A 22,507-nucleotide genomic window follows, 5' to 3' on the forward strand; every position below is an offset into this window, starting at 1 on the left:
AGAGGGAGTGAGGGGCGGTTGGCGGTACGGAGGGACGGCCACGTCCACATGACGTGCAGGATGTTAATTTGTAATGTATTTTTGTATCAATATCAAATGCGTATAAATACATATACAAAGGAAGCACATATTCATATACGAATGGAGGAAAGTGCTGTTAGTGAGCACCTATTAAGGCCAACACAACTAACGAATATGCAGGCCTGATCAGTTTTATCTCCCCAGTGCTGTTGACTATATTATGTCAGACTCGAATTGAAGGGCGCGTTATCCTCAGGGAGACCAAAGCAACAACAACAGAGGGAGTAAGGGAGCAAAGGAAGTGGGAGACAGGATTGCAATTATACCGAAGGTTTGCCCCCGAGGTACTAGTTGGCAAGACCATAGCAAAACTCAGCAGAGGTGGCGTTCTTGGCATGAATTCACCATTAGAAGGGAACGCATGGTCCATGCGGTAATGAAACCTCACTACACTGTGGAAGACAATGCCACTGTATGCGTATTTGTTATTGCCAATTTAACCACCTACGATCAGCAACATGTCATCACCATATATACACACACACACAAACATGACTCGAAAAGTATATTTATTTTTTATTGCAAGAGATGGTCATTTATTATTTAGGCTATTTTTGTTGTTGTATGCGTGTACGGTTAAGGTAACGCTCAGAGTCAGGGTCAGGGTTCATGTTCCAGTTACTGAACTCGATCAATAAACATCAAATCACGGGGAAGGAAATGTTTATCTGGCTATACCGGCAAAATATTGCGAGTTACGGGAAAGTATAATTACGGGAAAATGTAGAATTGGTGTAAACGTTTGAAACTATTTTCGTGATATATTTTAATTGTAACAAAAATATTCACCTGGGATAATCCGTTTACACATTGGACAATTTCGTTTGTAAGTGTCCAGGATGTCAAGTGACATATTCAACATGTAAACATCGTAAAGACAACTACTTATCATATACATTTATACAATGTCAAGGACATTTACACAGAGTCATGGACATAAAAAAGACATCACACCACTGTCACACTCCTAAATAAGTGGTGCACACTGCCAGTTTATAAGGAATGTGCTCTAGGCGTAAATATAAACTTCATTGGTCATTGGTATTTAAGTGAAAAGATCATACCTGTACATGTTATTCATCAATTAAAGTGTATTCTTATGCTCACAATACATGCATAGATGAATGAGAAACTACAATTTATACAAATCCCTAGGGGATGGATCAGCGACACCGGTGTTCAGCACATTACACTATAAACCTAACGACCTAAGTTCTATTCCCAGCCACAGCTAACATCAGTAGTGATAAGACACTGTATGTTCAAGCCAGTTCAGAGTTTGCCTGTACTCATTGAACGCTGCTGAAATTATGCACTCCCAGAAGGTCGTTGGACCGATTAGGTGTGTATGAAATATTTTTTTGGAGAGAGAAATATGAAGGAGACTTTGTTTGCTTATCTGTTATTTTTATATTCTACACAACAAAGCAATATATTATTTCGTGTTATACATCAGTAGTGATTAATATCCGCAACAATGCTACTGAATTCCAAAGTTTAACATTGCGAAGTAACAAGCAAAAAGAGAAGTGGTATGACCCATAGTTTGGTGATTGAACCCAGTATGGATGAGACGAAAACAGTCATTCTGGTAGACTGAGTCCTCAAAGTTTCCAGTTATTTAAGCACGTGGCATTGGATTGAAGGCCAATGTGTACCCAGCCGACATTGTTTAATTGCTCTGTCACCCTGCAAGGTTAATTTCCACATTCCTTTCAGAGTTTTCTGAGTCCCCCTCGGTGGTATGTGCTTGTTCTGAACAGATTATCATAATTGGTGACTTCAATGTTTATATTGATACACCATCAAAACCTAATGTCAGGGACTTTTTGGCCATCCTTGACCCTTTTGGTTTCATCCAGCATGTAAAACAGGCAACACAGTCTGGTGGACATACTTTAGATTTGGTTTGTTCTCTTTGGCTTTCACTATCTGCATTGACTGTGATGGCTCCAGGAATCTCAGGCCACTCTTTGGTCCTCTTTGATATATTCCTGCCTCCTCCTGGTCCTTCTATTATCCATCGAATTTAATTTCTCTAAATTGCGTCTATCTCCACAGCCTCTCTCACAGACGCCTCATCGAGTTTCCCACTGGCTAATGAGTGCGAGCTTCCCGTTGAAGGAGCTGTTCGATTATATAACTCTGTTCTGTCAGAGATCCTGGATCATTTGGCTCCCCTCCGAACCCGCGGATATCTTTACATCGCCTTTCGCCATGTCGCACTGAAACATTGAGGGTGCATAAAACTACCGTCCGTAAAGCAGAACGTGCTTCGAGAAAGTCCAGCCTCACTCTTCATCATCAAATATTTAAAGAATAACTTTGTACTTATCATAAGAACAATTGCCTTGGCTAAATCCCCCTACATAGCTGGTTGCATAAGAAATAGTGATAACAATTATCGGACCTTATTTTCCTGCATAAGTCAACTTTTTAATAAGGAACAAAATGTAATCTCCCACTCCTCCGCTGATTTTTCTAATGAAATTCAACAGTTTGTTCACGATACAATTCCCATTATCAAGTCCAAATTAATGTCTCTTCCCTCTTTTTCCAACTTGCCTCCAAATCAGTTCGAGGGCACATTGTTGACCGGGTTTCCCGCCAATTCAACTGCAGAACTTCATATTTTTACTTGCTGTCTCTTAACCTACCAGCTGTCCACTGGATCCCTTCCCTTCAAGGCTGTTATGCGACAATTCTGTTATGCTGAGGCCGTATACCCTCAGTATTCTCAACAGGTCCCTCAAAACTGGCACCGTTCCTGACAGTTTTAAGATGGATGTGGTGACCCCACTTAAAAAAAAATACGGGTCTTGATGCCAAGCTTCTGGAAATTTTTCGCCAAATATCCAACCTTCCGTATTTGTATAAAATTCTGAAACGAGCTGTGGTAACTCATTTACATCAGCACCTGGCTTCAAACAATCTATTTGACCACTTTCAATCGGGGTTCCGGCCTGTGCAGAGCACCGAGATTGCTGTGGTAAGGGTGGTCAATGATTTACTTTTGTCAGCAGATAAAGGCTTTGTCAGCCTCCTCATTCTGCTACATCTCCATTGATCCCGGGGTTCTCCTTAAGCGATTATAAGTTTCAATGGGGATCTCTGGCATAGCTTTGTTGTGGTTCTACTCTAACTTAAAGAAACGTAGGTACTTTGTCACAAAGGATGGCTTCAAGTCACCAATTAGACCAGTTCTCTGCGGTGTTCTGCAGGGATCTGTCATTGGCCCATCACTTATTAGCATCTACATGGCACCATTGGATATTCTGCTCCGACATTCTGGCTTATCCTACCATTGCTATGCAGATGACACTCAAATTTATATCCAGTTAGAACCGGACTACGTAACAGCTTCTTCTGCGCTATCTGCATCACTAACAGTAGTGAATTCATGGTTGCGCCATTTTTTTTTTGCTATTAAATGGCAACAAGACCGACGCCATATTCATCGGCTCCCTTCTGCCTCTTTCTAAAATTGGTTTGCCTCGTTTGTTAATTGATGGTCACGATGTCAGCCCCACATGGGAGGTCAGAAACCTTGGTGTTCAGTGTGACCAGTCATTATCCTTTGAGGCACGTATATCTAAGGTGGTTAAAATTTTCCTTTTCCACTGACGAAATATTGCCAGAATGCATCGATTCCTGTCACCTGCTGACTTGGAGAGACTGGTCCATTCTTTTGTGTTATCCAGACTCGACAACTGCATTGCCTTATCGGTTGGATTTCTGAGCAAAGTACTGGGCAGACTCCAGCTTGTTCAAAATGCAGCTACTAGAGTGCTTAAACTTACACCAATCCGTGAGCACATTACACCAGTCCTCTTATCTCTTCATTGACGACGAATACAATTTCGAGTGGATTTTAAGATACTGCTATTAACCTATAAGGCCTTAAGAAGGGCTCACCCCACATTACTTGTAGGAACTAATACATTCATATATTCCATCAAGGTCATTAAGATCATCTGATCTCCAACTGCTCAGCACTCCCAGGTATAGGTTGCGCTCTTTTGGTGATCAGGCTTTTGTAAGTATTGCATTCAATTATGGAACGCTCTGCCACTTAAAATCAGTAAATCGGAGTCGGTAGATATATTTAAGTATGCTTTGAAAACTCATTTCTTTAAAGTGGTCTTCCCTCTTTAGTTTGGTTGGTTGCCCTGGTTCTGTTTTTGTTTCCTGTTTTTCATGCATTGTGTATTGGGATCCTAGAATAGAATGCAAATGATAAATTGTAATTATTAATAATAGCGATAGAAGGGTGATAAGGAGGTGACTGACCAACAGTGAGCGAGTAACTGGAATGAGTTAGTGAGTGATGGATCAGCAATCTAAACGAACCTATTTTTTTATTTTACCAGGTAAGGCCCACTAAGCTATATTGCTATTTCTTTAAGAAGCTCCTTTGCCACAAATAATAGCTCAAACGAAGTGGCTTATCACGTGGAAATCTATTGCAGCCAAATACTCTAAATGCATGTTTCTACATATGGAGGGAAAAATCGGAGGACCCGAAGAAATATCCACAAGACCACAGGGAGAACATTCAAACTCCAAATATACAGCAGGCATTAGGATTGAACCCACGACCTCCTGTATACCAGGGAAACATCTCGCCACCGTCGCACCCAAAACCTGAGCATTGGATCAGATGTATGAGATTGCACAGATAAACGGTGACAGTGGCAAGGTTGTACTTACGCGTGACGTCAGCGTCACATCCTTGAGTGCGTATATCTTGTTGGTGATGTCTCTTCCAATGAGGCTCGCAAAGACCACTTCCAGAAATGGGATCGTCTTCAGGAAGTATATCAGACGCTCTTGCGACCAGGACACAAGCTGGCAGTCGTCCATTGCCGATATCGATACCTGGTGGTAACATCACACCCCGCTCCTTCGCTCACTCACTCGGTCACTTAAGGGATCCCCATCGGGGCAGACCAATCTGTTTACGGTAGTAGAGGCTATGTTTGATTCATGTAACATTAATAGGGGAGAGCAGAGGTGCAGTGGCTAGTGGACCGTGCGATGAATGTGGCGGCCTGAATTTGATTTCGGGCCACGGCTAATGCCAATGGCGAGTGATATCTGAAGCCATCTTGGGGCACTCCTTCCGCCTTCACGAATCCGTCCTGATCAGCGCGGTGAGGTATGATCAAAACGACCCCCCATGACGCGACTTGGCGTGTGGGGGCCCTCATTCAGCAGTGGATTGACAAAAGGGTGCACATGAATGGGCAGTTAAACAGATCAGGTAATAAGGAAACCTGCCAACTGGGGGTGCTCTTTCAAATGTGTTGAGAAGTGATGTAAACTCTTTGGTTCTTTCGGTAAAACTGATGTGAAGCTCTACGTGGTGAGTCTATGGGTCTCTAACTGGTCAGTCTATGGCTCTCTGAGTGGTGAGTCTATGGGTCTCTGTGTGGTGAATCTATCGCAATGAGATGTCCCAGCATATCAAACACCAATTATTATTCAACAATTATTTGGTTATAAAGCATTGGCAGTGGTGCACAAAAACAAATATAAAAAAGGCAATGCATTTCTCAATAACACTGCCTTAAGAGTTGAAATAGATTCGTCTATTACATATATATTTCCAAACGATAGGTAATGCTATTCAATACACAGCTGAGTTTTTAAGATACCGTAGTTATTTACATGTCTATACGGCATTTGCTTCATGTTTTATCACTTGACCCCTCTGTATAAACTACTTTGTCATTTATGATTAACAGAAACTCATTAAAAAGTTCCTCTTTTGGTGATACATGGGCCTGTCAAGATCTATGAGCATAACCACTCTGCATTAAAATTTAAAAATATATACTTTTCGAAACCATATCCTCACTGACAGGTACCATAATCTGAAGTCGATGCAGAATGCGTAAAACATATCACTGAACAAATGAGAAACTCAACCTGCAATTGTTATCAAACATAAACAATGCAACTTTTTAACGTCCACTCTTCAGTCACGGACATGAAAGTATCACATCCATCTGCTAATTAAGTGAGAATGTCTGTTATATCTAATTCTGTGTTTCTACCCACTCCAACACATCACGAGTTTGCGTACAATATAACTTTTTTTGCATTGAATGATGTCCCGTGTAAATTTTTAATGGAATAGTCTAGCTTATAGCCATCTGGTAATACGTAAGCATTTGTTTAACAAGCCTGATTCTTCTGGTGAGACCCAGGAGGTAAAAACCAAGGCAGAATTTAATAGCTTAAACAAATGCTACTTAATAATATTGGTCTGGAAAGCCAGTAGGCTGATGGACTAGAATTGATTTATATATATAATGTGGAGAGACTGAAGGGAGTTCTGCTTAAGCTTGCTTTTACCTATGATATTCCACAACATAATCACTTTCTGTGAGGTTAGTCAGTTCCATTAAATACGAAGCAGGCTCTGTTGCTTGAAACAGCTGTTGTTCTATTTTATGATAATCTAAATCTTTATGCTGGAGGAATCCGATGAGCCATGAAGCTCTTTTTCACAGATTTTATGCTGCATCACACAACTTGTTGATGAGGAAGCCCTTTTCGTTTTGGGGATAATGGCTTTGGCAAATGATTAATTTGGCCATGACACCGGCGGACAATTGCATCATGTTGGAAAATGCACTGCGGGACCTTTAGCTTCCCAAACAGACGGGAAATCAGGGTTAATATCTTCACGTAAAGATGGATATTAATCAGCAACCAATACAAAACCTCAACTGTTATGAAGCCCCTTCCATTAGAAACGCCACTTCAAACGATACAAGCTCTAAAAACAGCAGCAACTGTAACAAAAGTAGTTAGTTGTAATCACCAGCGAAACGTCGCACTCGAATTGTAAATGTTGTGTGTTTACTCTCCAAAACACCGATGTGTTGAACTAGTAATTAATTGGGATTTTTTGTTTACGTGACAAACTTTACTAATTGGCTGTGTCGGGTGGTGGCGGGTTTAACGACACATTTATATTTACTTCCTTATACAAAATAAATGCGTTCCTGGAGCTTCCTTCGTAAACATTGAATCACTTATAAGATTAGCACTATGAGGATGAATTCCCAGCCTTCGTAACTTGCTATTTCATACTATAAACACTTAATAATTTACCATTCATATTGTACAAAAATACAATTTATATTGTAAATATTATATTTTACACTGTACGGTATTAAAATAAAATAAAAAAAACTGACAAAGTAAAAAAGCATATTCTTCTTATGTACATAATACAGGAGATTTACATGGTCAAACGTTATTTAATTAGTATTTATTTTTTGCATATCATTCTACTCATATTTCCCCCCTCATTAATATGAATGGTAATAAATCTAGAGTTTGTTTAACTGAAACTTCGTAAATTGAATATTCGCACGTCTAGGCATTACCGGACGAAGATTGCTTCATTAATCATGAATTGGAAAACGGTCATTCATTGCATTGCACTTAAGAGTGTTCGATAACTCTTGCGATGAATATTAATGCGACTTTGGTAAAGGTAGCCATGTGCCTCTGCATACTTTCCCGTCTCCCTCCGTTTCCCTTAATTGGGCCGCTGAGACCGGCCACCGATAGCGAGCCGACGCATTCACGGTCCAGCGCACAGGGGGACTGTGACATAACAATTAGAGCCATCTTTGACTTCTTGCGGCAAACACAACCCCCATTGTTAATTCTTGGCATTGCTTGTCCAAGGCAATACAGAAAAAAACATCCTTGGCATGTTTTGACCCTCTATGCTGTGGAAGCGGCGCAAGATACAGGCCGTCTGCGTGCATGCCGGTTGCATTCTGCGGCGTTATAATTAGTTGTCCAACATGGCTAGACAGACATCCGACATTTGGAGCATGACAGATTGCATTTCCAGCAACATCGTTTCCGTTGAAGGCGGTGGCGAGCATGGGGGAAATGGGGAACACAAAAAAATGAATTGTTTTTTTTTATTCTCGAAGGGATTTTGCAAAGAAATGAGATGTCACGACAGCGACAAGGAGGTCACATTCAGTGTGTCCCTTCAGGGAAGGTGTTTTCCGTGTTATAGGTCAAAAGGGCTTTCGCACGCTAGATCGTGTCGTATACTATTCAGACCCACGGGCAATTGTGGATCCATTGTTCAGAATGAACAAGCCGGCGGATATCCCACGCTTGGTATCAGTAACTTTGCGCATCCACAAATTCTTACATCGATGGCCATCTCATCGCAGCAGTCTCTTCTACTTTCACTGACTGCAGGGTCAACAATGTCAGCGTCTTCCTACTCCTACAAGCATTTACGAAGCACTCTGATGTGTTGGTGGCCCGAAGCCATTTGTAGAAATTCCACAATCCCATCGTCGCGAGAGCCAGCCTAACATCGGAAAACCGCCTGATGATCTGCTTTTCATGCTCAATAAAGGTGGCTTCCACTTACATCCACACAAATTGTACGAGCACCTTGAAATGTGTGAATATATGTATGTATGTTTAACACGTAGGCTTCCACGACCAATATTATCCATAATAGAGGTTTTTTTGGGTTAGATCCTATGAGCGTCTAATTAATCAAAAGAAAAAACTCTATTATGTACGTATGCGTGAATGTGTGGAGGTGGATGTCAAATATGCTAATGTATGATAAGAGGCAGCTCTCTAGTTTAGAGTTAAAAGAAAGTCAACAGTTGACAGGAAATGCCGCGGTGCCAAGGTTAAACAACAAGCGCGTCTGCGTGCCATTTTCGCGGAACAGAAGAAGAAGAAGAGGAAAAACAATAATTTTTCAAAACTTGACCACTTCACTTCAAGGTCTTCTTTCCATGAAGCTGTTATATATATATGCCTCGAGACCTATAATTAGTGTTACAGCTGTGTCTGCGACCTGTCATCCATAAAGGGCAACTTGACTGACAATTCGCCCTGTAAAGTGCACTCCGCGAGCATGAGAAATGTTTTAAAGGTATCACCTGAGACCTATCTCCTTTTTGTGTCTCCATCATCCGGTATTCCACTGAATCGATGAATGCGTTTGGGTAAATAAAATGTAAAAAGCGTCCTTGGCAAGTCACCTTCATTCTGAAACAAACCATTCGCACAAGACAGCATATACATACGTGTATATGTTTAACTTTTTTCGCAACGTACAAAGCCGACCGTGCTAATCGCAGGTGGAGGGAAGGATAACAAACTAAATACAAAAAGCAGTTGTAAAGAAATGAGTTTTCAATTTAGATGTAAAAGTTCATGTATGTATGTTGAACTTCTTTCGCAACGTACGTAGCCAACCGTGCTAATCGGAGGTGGAGGGAAGGACAACAATCTTAACACAAAAAGCAGTTGTAAAGAAATTCGTTTTCAATTCAGGTTTAAAAGTTCATGTGTGATGTATGTTGAACTTCTTTCGCAATATACGTAGCCAACCGTGCTATTCGGAGGTGCAGAGGAAGGACAACAAACTAAACAGAAAAATCAGTTTTAAAGAAATTAGTTTTTTAATCTAGATGATTAAAAAGTGCATCACTCCAGTGGCTTCCTTATATTAGAAGGAAGAGTGTTGCAGGCGCTGGCCGAAGCGTTAAGTCGACACAATTAAGTCTCCTTTGTTTGACTATATGAGATGAGAGCGTTCAGAAATTTAATGGGGATTGTTTCGTGAAACAACTTTATTGCCTTTTTTGTGAAAAACTGGAAAAAATGCATTCAAATGTTGGCAATTTCCTGCCCACCAGCTGGATACATTCTTGCCGCAACACATGAATGAGGCTAATTATATCTATGTATTATCAAGTCCACGGAGAAAATACTTAAAGTGAGACATTTATTAGATTGACAAATGGATAATTAAAAAAATATATAGGTAGAAATTTGGTAGGTATTTAGATAGAATAATACATTGATACATATATATGTGGATACAACTACAGAAAGTGGTTATTATGAGAGAAGAGGCCACTCACTTTCCCTTGAGTAAAATGCTGAGCCTTCTGTCGATGGGGGTTTTGTTCTCAAGGGCGTACACCTCGCCCCTGCGTCTCGTCTCTATCATGCAATACTGAGACACCAATGAGCGGAACACCTCTCTGGGCACGTTGAGAGGTGCGAAGAGCTCAACGTACAAGTCGCTCAGCTCTGGGGGCAGCTTTACCTGGAAAACAAAACAAAAACCAAGCTATTATCATCACTCGCCACGGTAGTGAGATGTTAACTCCTTGACTTAAAGCTTTCATGACTGCAGGAATTCATATTCTTGGGTCTTTCGGTAAAGTCACATACAGTGAGGGAAAAAAGTATTTGATCCCCTGCTGATTTTGTACATTTGCCCGCTGACAAATAAATGATCAGTCTATAATTTAATGGTAGGTTTATTTGAACAGTGAGAGACAGAATAACAATGACAAAATCCAGAAAAACGCATGTCAAAAATGTTATAAATTGATTTGCATTTTAGTGAGGGAAATAAGTATTTGACCCCCTCTCAATCAGAAAGATGTCTGGCTCCCAGGTGTCTTTTATACAGGTAACAAGCTGAGATTAGGAGCACACTCTTAAAGGGAGTGCTCCTAATCTCAGCTTGTTACCTGTATAAAAGACACCTGTCCACAGAAGCAATCAATCAATCAGATTCCAAACTCTCCACCATAGCCAAGACCAAAGAGCTCTCCAAGGATGTCAGGGACAAGATTGTAGACCTACACAAGGCTGGAATGAGCTACAAGACCATTGCCAAGCAGCTTGGTGAGAAGGTGACAACAATTTTTTTTGTCTCCCCCCTCCTCTTTTCAGAACATAGATAGACTAGTCCGTCTAAATAAACTGCCAAATCGCTGCGCGTGGCGCTAACGTTTTTTAAATAAATAAATAAATACAGCGTTTAAAATAAATGCATTTATGCAAACCGACACACCTGAAGACGACCGTTTGTGTTATGGTCGAAACGTCGTGAGAATTTTTATTGTTTTATATATATTTTATTATTTTGTTGTTTCCCTTCAACGTGACTTTACCGAAAGAACTAAGAATATGAATATAAGGTGACAACAGTTGGTGCGATTATTCGCAAATGGAAGAAACACAAAAGAACTGTCAATCTCCCTCGGCCTGGGGCTCCATGCAAGATCTCACCTCGTGGAGTTGCAATGATCATGAGAACGGTGAGGAATCAGCCCAGAACTATACGGGAGGATCTTGTCAATGATCTCAAGGCAGCTGGGATCATAGTCACCAAGAAAACAATTGGTAACACACTACGCCGTGAAGGACTGAAATCCTGCAGCGCCCGCAAGGTCCCCCTGCTCAAGAAAGCACATATACATGCCCGTCTGAAGTTTGCCAATGAACATCTGAATGATTCAGAGGACAACTGGGTGAAAGTGTTGTGGTCAGATGAGACCAAAATGGAGCTCTTTGGCATCAACTCAACTCGCCGTGTTTGGAGGAGGAGGAATGCTGCCTATGACCCCAAGAACACCATCCCCACCGTCAAACATGGAGGTGGAAACATTATGCTTTGGGGGTGTTTTTCTGCTAAGGGGACAGGACAACTTCACCGCATCAAAGGGACGATGGACGGGGCCGTGTACCGTCAAATCTTGAGTGAGAACCTCCTTCCCTCAGCCAGGGCATTGAAAATGAGTCGTGGATGGGTATTCCAGCATGACGATGACCAAAAACACACGGCCAAGGCACAAATAAGTGGCTCAAGAAGAAGCACATTAAGGTCCTGGAGTGGCCTAGCGAGTCTCCAGACCTTAATCCCATAGAAAATCTGTGGAGGGAGCTGAAGGTTCGAGTTGCCAAACGTCAGCCTCGACACCTTAATGACTTGGAGAAGATCTACAAAGAGGAGTGGGACAAAATCCCTCCTGAGATGTGTGTAAACCTGGTGGCCAACTACAAGAAACGTCTAACCTCTGTGATTGTCAACAAGGGTTTTGCCACCAAGTACTAAGTCGTGTTTTGCAGAGGGGTCAAATACTTATTTCCCATTAAAATGCAAATCAATCTATAACATTTTTGACATGCGTTTTTCTGGATTATTTTTTGTTGTTATACTGTATCTCACTGTTCAAATAACCCTACTATTAAAATTATAGACTGATCATTTCTTTGTCAGTGGGCAAACGTACAAAATCAGCAGGGGATCAAATACTTTTTACCCTCACTGTAGATAGGTTCAAAGAGATAAGGGAGAACCCATTGGGGTACCTTCAACTTGTTTGTAGAAAGTTCCATTCCAGGTTAAGTAAGTGTTGGTGAGGCAGTGTCTCACCGGGGCCGGTACATCAGGATTCAGTCCTTTTTGGACCAAATCTTCAATGATTGCAATAGTGTCAAGCACAGTCCAATTTCGGACAGCCTAAAATCGGTTCTAGCCAAAGGGTTGAATTTCGCAGTCACCCCTAAATGATGATATCATTGCCCAGGTCGACATAGCCCTTAAGGGTTTGGGACACATTACTGCAGATGTGGCAAGATCGGAAATAGCTGCAATCCTCAAAACACTATTAGCAACATCAGTAAAGATTAGTGTTTTGAGCTTTCTCAATTAAAAAAAAGAGATGACATTGGCATCCTCTCAGCGGACAAGAGCAATGCCACACTCATCATTTACAAACCCACATACAATAACAAAATTCAGGACCTACGTAATGATGGTAGCTATACCAAATTAAAAGAGATCCCACCAACCGCCTCGTTACAAAAAACAACAATATCATCACTGATTCGACATCTTTGATCGAATCAACCAAGTGGTTTTCCTTAAAACCCTCTGCTGCTAGACCACCCAGATTGTATGGCTTACCAAAAATCTACAAAGAAGGGACACCCCTTTGTCTTATCGTCTCCGCCATTGACTCACCCACCAACAAACTGGCGCAATTTCTGTCTGAGACCATACAACCATTCACTGGTAAGACCACCTCAGCTGTACTCAACTCAGCTCACTTGGTATTGTTAATTAAAGACATCTCACTATCTCCAGGTGATTTGCTCGTTAATTTCGATGTGGTATCTTTGTTTACCAAAGTTCCTGTGCTTGACGCCATTGCAATCATTAAATATTTGGTCCAACAAGGACTGAATGCTGATGTACCGGCCCTGGTGAGACACTGCCTCACCAACACTTACTTCACCTGGAATGGAACATTCTACAAACAAGTTGAAGGTACCCCAATGGGTTCTCCCTTATCTCTTTGAACCTATCTATGTAACTTTACCGAAAAACCTAAGAATATAAGATGTTAACTCCCTTACCTGGTTTAAGGGGTCAATCCCGACTCTGACGCCTGCTGTATATTTGGAGTTTGTGTGTTCTCTCTCGCTGTGATCGCATGGATTTTTCCTCTGGGTCCTCCATTTTTCCCCCTCCACATTCAGAAATGTGCTTTTAGAGTAATTGGTTGCGAGAAATGTCCACATGATAAGCCACTTCTTGACTTAAAACTTTCATGACTGCAGGAATTAATATTCTATGAGTCTTTCGGTAACTTTACCAACAGACCCAAATAATATAAGCCACTTCGTTGAGCTAGCATTTGTGGCCAGGTCGCCTCTGAAGCAGAGCTACTATACCTCAGTGGGCCTTTCATCGTGATTAGCCATTGTCAATCCACTGCTGCATGAAGGTCTCCCTCAGGTGGTCACTACCTCCCACAATGCTGCTACTTAACAATCCACCTGCATGCAACACCACAGTGCAGGTCAAAATACGTCTCTTTCTGATGACAATGCATATATTATCAGAGAATGTTCGTTTGCATGTTTTTTTGCCACAAGTATGTGTGGCTAATGCAGACTTGATGCCTTGCAAAAGGTATCTATTTGGTGTTTGAACAAAGTACTGCCTATTTTTATTTTATTATATAACTGCTCGAGCCGAGCTATAAGTGTTCTGATACTTCCATTATCTTTGTAAAGTTCGCATTTTGGGCATTCTCTGGTCTCACACTGGTGAGACAAGGCTATAAAGAAGGCTGTCTCTGGTGTAGGCCAATCAGTTTCAAAGACAATGCCATATATTATTAGAGCATGTTTGTTTGCATATTTTCGTCACAAGTATGTGTGGCGAATGCAGACTTGATGCCCTGCATAAGGTATCTATTTAGCGTTTGAACATCTTAACACCTGTTTTATTGCGAGCAAGGGTAAAACCGATTCTTATTTTTCATCATTTTGGATACTGCCAAAAAGGTCCCAAAGATACGTCTCTTTTTGCTTCTTTCCTTGCATAACTCCAATTTGAAGCTCCCATGAAGTTCACTAATTTATTTCTCCACTCATGTTGAGGACTCAGTCTCCAGAGTCTTTGGTCTCATCCATGCTGTGTTCAACCACCACACTGCAGGCCACAACAACCCCCATTCACCACTAATTGGTGGTGACGTCACCACAGCGCTTGTGCCAGGCTAGGTGCGCATTTAGGCCGCAACAAAACACTCACCCACTTACTCACCACTTTGGAATTCTCTCCCATCGCCTTTTTTTTACCAGGTTTGTATAGCCTTGCTCAATTCAAGACACATGAACGCTTCTCTGTTACTTCTTTAGTGCTGTTTTTTGCTCCTCGTTTGGAAGTGTGGACCTTTGACCTTGTGCTCAGCAACCTTGATGCTAACAACATATGCTCAATACTTTACCGAAAGAACCGAAAAGTATATGTTTAATAATTATGACCCATAATTAGGTGTCATTGTGCTCATGCTCACGGTAAATGTATAGCTTTACAAAGCACAATCCAGAATGTCACTACTGTTCGTTTACTTCCTTGGACATGTGGACACTGGATAAATCACGGTCTCTGCTGGTGAATTTGTTACCGATTAACTCAGCATGTCGTGACGGTTTGGCATGCCCAGCTAAGTCTTTATTGACAGCCTGCGGTGGGGGGGGGGGGTCACATGGCAGAGATCTTACTTTCCACATCCAACGTTTGAGGGCATCTGGGATTCAGCCTCCGTGGTTAAATGTGTTCGAGGAACAATGACACAGACTGCGCCATCTGCTTTATTGCAGGCGCTGGAGGGTGCCCGGCGCTATCTGTTCGAGGCAAGGCCAGATTTACAAAACCTCTCAATGAGATTGGTAATTATTAATTAAATAATACCATAATCTTTGTTTTTTTCGGTAAAGTCACGTAGGTAAAATAAAATAAAATATCTAAATTAAATCACGACGTTTCGGAGGCAACACAAGCTTCCGTCTTCAGGTGGAATAGTCACAGCAGAATATCTGTGTCAAGTGGACAGCTCTGAGACAGCCGAGAATATATATACAGGTTAAGGGGGGGGGGAGGAGCCAAGAAGGGACGTGGGTGGGGGGGAGGGCTGAGTTAAGTCGCCTTTTGTTATGCTGCAGGGGGTTCTCGGGGAGAGATGCACGGGTACATACAACCCACTGCGAGCAATGGCAATGGCTGTACAATTATAAGGCAGCTGACGTTTGACTTGATTTATAACATCTTCCTCTCGGTTGAAGTTGTGTCTGTGTTTGTATATCTGGATGGCTTCATGGACAAATCTCTGGTAATAACCGGGAGGTTTGCAGAGAACTTTGGTATCAGAGAAGACAATGTCAGAGAAGACAATGTCTGATACCAAAGTTCTCTGAGAGAAGACAATGTCTGATACCAAAGTTCTCTGCAAACCTCTCGATTATTACCACAGATTTGTCCATGAAGCCATCCAGATATACAAACACAGACACAACTTCAACCGAGAGGATGGTTTCAAATTGAGCAACCATTGGAAAGATGTTATAAATCAAGTCAAACGTTAGCTGCCTTATAATTGTACAGCCATTGCCATTGCTCTCAGTGGGTTGTGTGTACTCGTGCATATCTTACCCTGAACCCCTTACAGCATCAACCATTGAAAAGATGTTATAAACCAAGTCAAAGTTTGGCTGCCTTAAAATTGTACAGCCATTTCCATTGCTTTCAGTGGGTTGCGTGTACTTGTGCATCTCTCCCCCCGAACCCCCTGCAGCATAACAAAAGGCGGCTTAACTCAGCCCCCCCCCCCACCCACGTCCCTTCTTGGCTCCTCCCCCCCCACCTTAACCTGTATATATAATTACGTGTGTCTCAGAGCTGTCCACTTGACACAGATATTCTACTGTGACTGTTCCACCTGAAGACGGAAGCTTGTGTTGCCTCCGAAACGTAGGTGATTTAATTTAATTCTTTTCTTTTATTTTACCTACGTGATTTTACTGAAAAAACCAAAGAGTATGAATCCTTGCAGTCACGAAAGCTTCAAATCTAGAATAAATAATACCAATCATTTTTTGGTAAAAAAAAAACCTCAGCATGTATGTATGAACCAAAAGGGTGCTTTTATATATATAAATTTCCATTAAATACATTTTGTTATGTTTTTACAATGTAAAGCAGTGACAGTGTTTTTTTAAAAGCTATTTCATGGATATGGCCAAATCACACGGAATGTGCCTGAACTCATAAAATCTCAGAAGCTCAGCATACTTGAGCCTGAATAGTGCTTGGATGGACAACCTCCAGGAATTAAATGGGTGACTTGGGCTCCTGCAGGGATATATTGCCAACGGCGCAGTTTAAAAATCCATTGTCGTACTCTACTATGCTCCGACGTCTGTATGCTCTCGCCTTGTATGTAATGTATGTTGAACTTCTGTCGCGCCATATGTAGCCAACCAGGCTAATCGGAGGTGTGGAGGAAGGACAACAAACTAACACACAAAAAGTAGTTTTAAAGAAATGATTTTTCAATCTAGATGTAAAAGTGCATCGCGCCAATGACTTCCAAATAGTGGAACGAAGAGCATTCCAGACGGCCGAAATAGCGTTCCAGACGGCCACATCGTACTGACAAGGGTGCTAAAGTCTGGTCAAACAACCCTCATGACCCCGCACTGTGCGGCAAGGCCTTCATCCAGCAGTGGATTGACAAAAAAATGGTTATACACGTAAATATATTTGTGTATGTACATGGGTGAGATGTAACTTAATAGGTAGTGCAGTAAAGTTCACAGCTGAGAGATCCTCAGTTCAAATAATCATCATCGTCTTCCCTGAATTGTCAAGAAAGCTGCACCAAATTCTGGGAAATGACATCGTGGAGGTCACGAGTGATTCTCGAGTCAGTCGAGCTCTTAACGTGCAGCATGGACCGATAAGCCAGTCAAGAGGCCCAGGACCGAAGCTACCACGGGATCAGTTAGGACCTGATGGGTTGCCATGGGAACTTGGACTCCTGGGCCCAGCACAGAGTGCTAGAACTCAAGCCAGCACAATGCCGCAAATGAGTCAAGTGGGCGTTGCAACACCTTGTCACAGAGAATTGCCCCAGAAGAAGATATCATTACATCACGGACCGACTTGTGAAATTACTTCATGAGACTTCTAACTCCGCTACGTGAAGCAAATGTTAAATGCCATGGAAACTGTGGTCATAACATACCTATAATTAGATTTTAAAAAAAAAACTCTTTGGGTCTTTCAGCAAAGTCACGTAGATAGACAAATATTAAAATAAAATTAATCACGACGTTTCGATCGCAACACAAGCAATCGTCTTTAGGTGAAAAAGAGAATGTGCCATATTCATTGGTGGACAGGCTAAGTCCTTAAACTCTTTATTATACTCAGTTGACCTCAGAAATCAGTACTCTAACACTCTTGTCAACCCCTTGAGACACTCGGCCACTTCTAAACGAGCAAACTTTTGAAGGATATGGAAGTGAGAGGGCATAATGATGTCACTTCATTTGACTGAAGGTGTTATACCGTGCTCTTTGTCTTATAATGCAAAAGTGTGTCTTTACCACTTACCAGACGCATGTTATAAAGCAGCAGGGCTGCATGGGCAGCACAAATAATGAGGAAAACCAGACCCCACACTCCAATGCCGTAGGCACACTGATACAAAGTGGCCCACAGGATCCAAAAGATGCAACCTGGAAAACAGAATATTGAAACGCTTGAAGTTCAGTTGCCACAAATTTATGTTCAAGTATTTGTGAAAGGAGGCCATTTTCACATAACCTAAAACACACTTGCATTCAACAGCTGAATAGTCTAGTAGTCTCGTGAGAAAAATGTATCTGTTAAATTATCATAACTGCATGTTAAGTTCCACAGAGATTTAGCATAGCAAGGACGCTACTGCACAGTGGATGCTAAGACCTTGTGACCTCATAACAATCGCCAAATCCCATTGTTTTTTAAATGAGTCTGCAATCAAATAACTAAACGATGTCTCTGTGTACCCAAACCTGACCAGGTGGCTCTGTTGCAGATCACTTGCAATTGGAAGGTCGCGAGTTGATTCTACACTTCATCCTTTCGAGGCTGATAAAATTAACATCACTTTGGTTTGGCAATAGTCAACAGTGGTGCGAATAAAGAGGCCATGTCGTAGAAATGTGCAAGTTCCACTGCCGCTGTATAGCTAAAGTTCGCCGAAACAGATGACCACCGATGCTCGTGAAAGCAAGAATACACCGTGACGTGGACTACATGACTTTGACCTCTCAGATGGTTTTCTCAATATAAATAATACATCCCGATTGTTTCTCACCCACTTGAAAGGCATTATATTGAATTGAATTAAACTGCCCAAATCATTTACGAAAACTAGACTGTACGCAACTGCAAGCGTATGTATTTAACCTTTCGGTACAAAGCCTATTTAGTCATTCATATCTTACACTCTTGAGTATGTGGAGTTAAGATTACAGAAATATACTGCATGCACGAGGGGGAGGAAACGTCTCCATGAAGTGGTTTGGAATATTATGTGCAGCCCTTTTAAACCCTTACTTAAAATCTAAGTATATGCTATATCATAAATTACTTCTCAAATAATGTTACATGTATATATAAGGGACAAAAAGATGGCTGATACGACTATTCCATTGTATAATTAATAGCTGGTCAGCTATTTGGTACGTTGTGAACATGAAAGTAATGGCTGCTACTGTTTTATTATAATATTTGTAAAACGTTATTAACAAATTACAGGATGAAATAAAATATAGGTAACGTTTCAGGCAATTGCCTAGTTGAGTGAATAACACAAAAATAAGATTAATTTAAAGCCTTTTGTAAATTCACTCCTGGATAAAGGGCTTCCCATGCTGTGTCATTGGCATTGCCCATACTTCATCACAGGGATCTCTGTGCGTTGGTAAATTGGGTGGGTGCAGGACCAGTTGAGATATTGCTCGTCACTGATGTTAGCCGTGGTCATGAATAGATCTCAGGTTGACAGATTTGTAGTGCTGCTCCACTGCTCCAGTCCAATGAAACGATGTCACGGGGTATTTAAATGGTCACTTTATAGCAGATGGCAATTTCCCACTAAAATGAACATTGTTCTCAAGGATGAAACCATTACCTAACAGAAAAATGGATCAGTGATGAGCTTGCTGACGACCATGTTATTTTGATACTCAAGTAAAAAAAGATATCCAGATTCAATATTCTAGATCATGGAGGAGCATGTGCCGTTCACTAGCATCTAGTTGTGTCGGCATAGCACATGGGGGGTGGCGTGGCCAATGCCATGCCCGGCTGCCTTTGTCTCCCCAGTGCTGATCGCACACAATACTTGGTACTCGTTTAAGGATGAGATGACCGAGGAAAGGACCAGGACCAGCACTTTCCACTGCTGTGCGTGGTCGAGGAACGAACTGAGCGCTAAACAGGCCCTTCCATTCTCTTTGGTTCTTTCGGTAAAGTCACGTAGGTATATATATTAAAACAAATCACGACGTTTCAGGCGCAACACAAGTGCCCGTCATTTTTGTTTTGCCCACTTCAGCAATTGTTTCTTGCAGTGGTTGTCCCACCTGATGACGGGCACTTGTGTTGCGCCCGAAACGTCGTGATTAAATTCATTTTATGTTATACCTACGTGACTTTACCGAAAGAACCAAAGAGTATGGATCCCTGCAGTCACGAAAACTTCAAATCTAGATGGCCCTTCCATTGCTCTCTAATAATGCACAGACGTACATACAGCGTCTACATCATTTTTAAACAGAGTAATTGGTGAATCCAACATTTCTTATGCAACAGTAGTTTTCCACAGTAGTATAAAATGCAGATAAAACACGTTTTGTTTACATTCAATTGAGACTTTTAGTACTCACCCAATATCATAAGTCCTCGAAACAGCAGGATATGGCAGGAGAGCGTGGCTGGAATTAAATAGGCAACCAAGAAGGCAGTGTTGGCGAACTGGAAGAGTCCGTGCTGACTCTCTTCCCACTCAAGGCACGTGCTGCTGTTCAGGGCACTGGCATTAGTGGAGATAGTGGAGGTACTAAAGGTACTCGAGGTACTAGAGGCCGGTGCACAGGCAACCAATGGACAAGATACCGAGAGAAACAGAAGCACAGTTGATCTCATTGTTGCGTCGTCCAGGCAAACACGAAGTGGCGCAGAAAAAGAGCGACTCCAAGCTATAGTAGAGCATGAATATAATACAAATTCAGAGTCGGTTGTTCAATGTGCTTGGTAAAATTATGTCAACAAATATGGATGATATAACATTGGGTCGAAAAAGACGAGGTGTAAAATGAAGACAGTGGTAGTTAATATAATAACAAAAATAACCACGACTATATAAAACAAAAAAAAAGATTTACAACGAAACACAAATTGTCAAAAAAATCTAACGATTAACCTAGATTGCTAAATTGAACTGAAGCTTTAACTGACTATTACGCATAAGCACTCCCGTGCCAACTGCACAACACGACGAGACGCTGAAGCAGAATTACTGAGCTCTCTGGGGGCGCACCGTGTCGATTTTAGCCATGCAATCCTCCATCTGGTTGATAATGTGTGCAAGGAAAAAAAATGGAGACATAGTGAACATTGTTGCTAATGACATACACGACAAAGTTATCAGTTGGATAAGAGAGGGCCCATTCTGGTATTTAAATGATAAAACTTGTACCAGTTTCGCAGCGAAATAAAGATTACGTGTATGCTGAGTTGCATTTTGATGCCTGAAAAAACATATCCTCTTTAAATTAAACACACTAACTGTGAAATATTATAACTTACAAACCGTAGATTATTTTATACATGAATGTTCACGTTGAATACGTTGTAACACTGTTATTACCACTAGATTTAGAATTGTGTCAGTATTTTAGGCGTTGTTGTTTTTAATAATTTGAATGTCGTAAAGTCTGTAGCTACACGTAAACATAGGTTGCTCTGAATTGAAATAATTTTCAACATTCTATTTTCCTTTACTTCAGCATGCAAGGGCCTTGGTGATGAAGTGTCTATCTTGCAAAAAGAGAATTATGATAATATGTAATAAATTTTGATTTAAAGCTTTCGTGACTGCAGGGATTCATATTCTTGGTTCTTTCGGTAAAGTCACGTAGAAGGGAAACAATAAAATAATAAACATATAAAACAATAAAATTCTCACGACGTTTCGACTGCAACACAAGCAATCATCATCAGGTGTGAAAACCACAGCAAGAAATTTTGAAAAAACCGCCACTTTTTTCAACCAAGCAGAGTCGTAACTTGCTGTGTTGCTTCCATTGTTCCCTGCCGTTTGGCTGTTATTTCCGACTCTCTGAGTTGCATTGCCCTGTTAGGTGCCTCTGCATTAACGGGCTGGGGTCTCACTAACATGGCCACCTCTGCTCCCTTAGCCTCGATGTATCAATGGTTCTGGCTGTGTGATGGGCTGTGTGTCTCACTGGCGCGACCACCGTTGCGGTGGTTCTCTTGCCTCTCACAGCTCAGTTGGCAGCGTCGCAGCAGCTTGTGTTACACATAGACATTACATTAACTTGCTAATCCCCCTAATCTCCCTACCTAATCTCTCCCATCAACATAGTGCTAATCTCCCATTAACACTGCTGTTGTGCGCATATGCGGGGACGGTGCTCTTGTGCGGCGACGGAAGCTCATTTCATGCTAATCTCTCTCCCTAATCTCCCCCATTAACACGACTGACGTGCTTGCGTCCGGGGATGGAATTCCTTTCCAGCTCAGACCCCGCTTGCTTGCCCTTCACCACATATATAATGTCTTGTTGTAACAGCTCTCTCGCTGGTTCAGCAGTTCCACTGCTGGATTATTTTATTTCCGCCTGAGGACGACTGCTTGTGTTGCGGTCGTGATATATATTTTTTTATTTATTGTCTTTTTCTACCTACTTGACTTTACCGAAAGAACCAAATAGCAAAGCACAGCAATTAAGCAAATGTAAATTGGAGCAAAAACTATCGAGTAAAACTCTGAACAAAATACATCCACATTGAGGAGACCCAGATGTTCTCAGTTCAATTCCTGGTTGAGATGTTTTGCTGCCTCTGTTTCTTACACAGGAGTACAATGGTGGTGTTTCCAAGTCTTTGTAAATTGTTTACAGGACGTGGGGTAACGTGCAGGTTCATCCTTTCCGCCAACACATTCAATCCG

General features: G+C 41.5%; 1 protein-coding gene across 1 annotated transcript in view; it reads right to left on the reverse strand.

Moving 5' to 3' along the window:
* LOC116948084 (popeye domain-containing protein 1-like) overlaps positions 1 to 20,839 on the reverse strand; it is a 36,499-nt gene extending 15,660 nt beyond the window's left edge. Inside the window, exons 1-5 of the mRNA XM_032964399.2 lie at positions 20,200 to 20,839; positions 17,876 to 18,000; positions 10,026 to 10,213; positions 9,036 to 9,144; positions 4,792 to 4,959 (exon numbers count right to left, since the gene is read on the reverse strand). Coding sequence (XP_032820290.1) covers positions 4,792 to 4,959; positions 9,036 to 9,144; positions 10,026 to 10,213; positions 17,876 to 18,000; positions 20,200 to 20,458 — 849 coding nt within the window. The 5' untranslated portion in view covers positions 20,459 to 20,839. The remainder of the gene's footprint in view (positions 1 to 4,791; positions 4,960 to 9,035; positions 9,145 to 10,025; positions 10,214 to 17,875; positions 18,001 to 20,199) is intronic.
* Positions 20,840 to 22,507: the final 1,668 nt, after the last annotated feature.

Source organism: Petromyzon marinus, chromosome 32, assembly GCF_048934315.1.
Source record: "Petromyzon marinus isolate PM22_M1 ecotype Great Lakes invasive population chromosome 32, UKy_Petmar_22M1.pri1.0, whole genome shotgun sequence".
In the NCBI taxonomy this organism is placed as follows: Eukaryota; Metazoa; Chordata; class Hyperoartia; order Petromyzontiformes; family Petromyzontidae; genus Petromyzon; species Petromyzon marinus.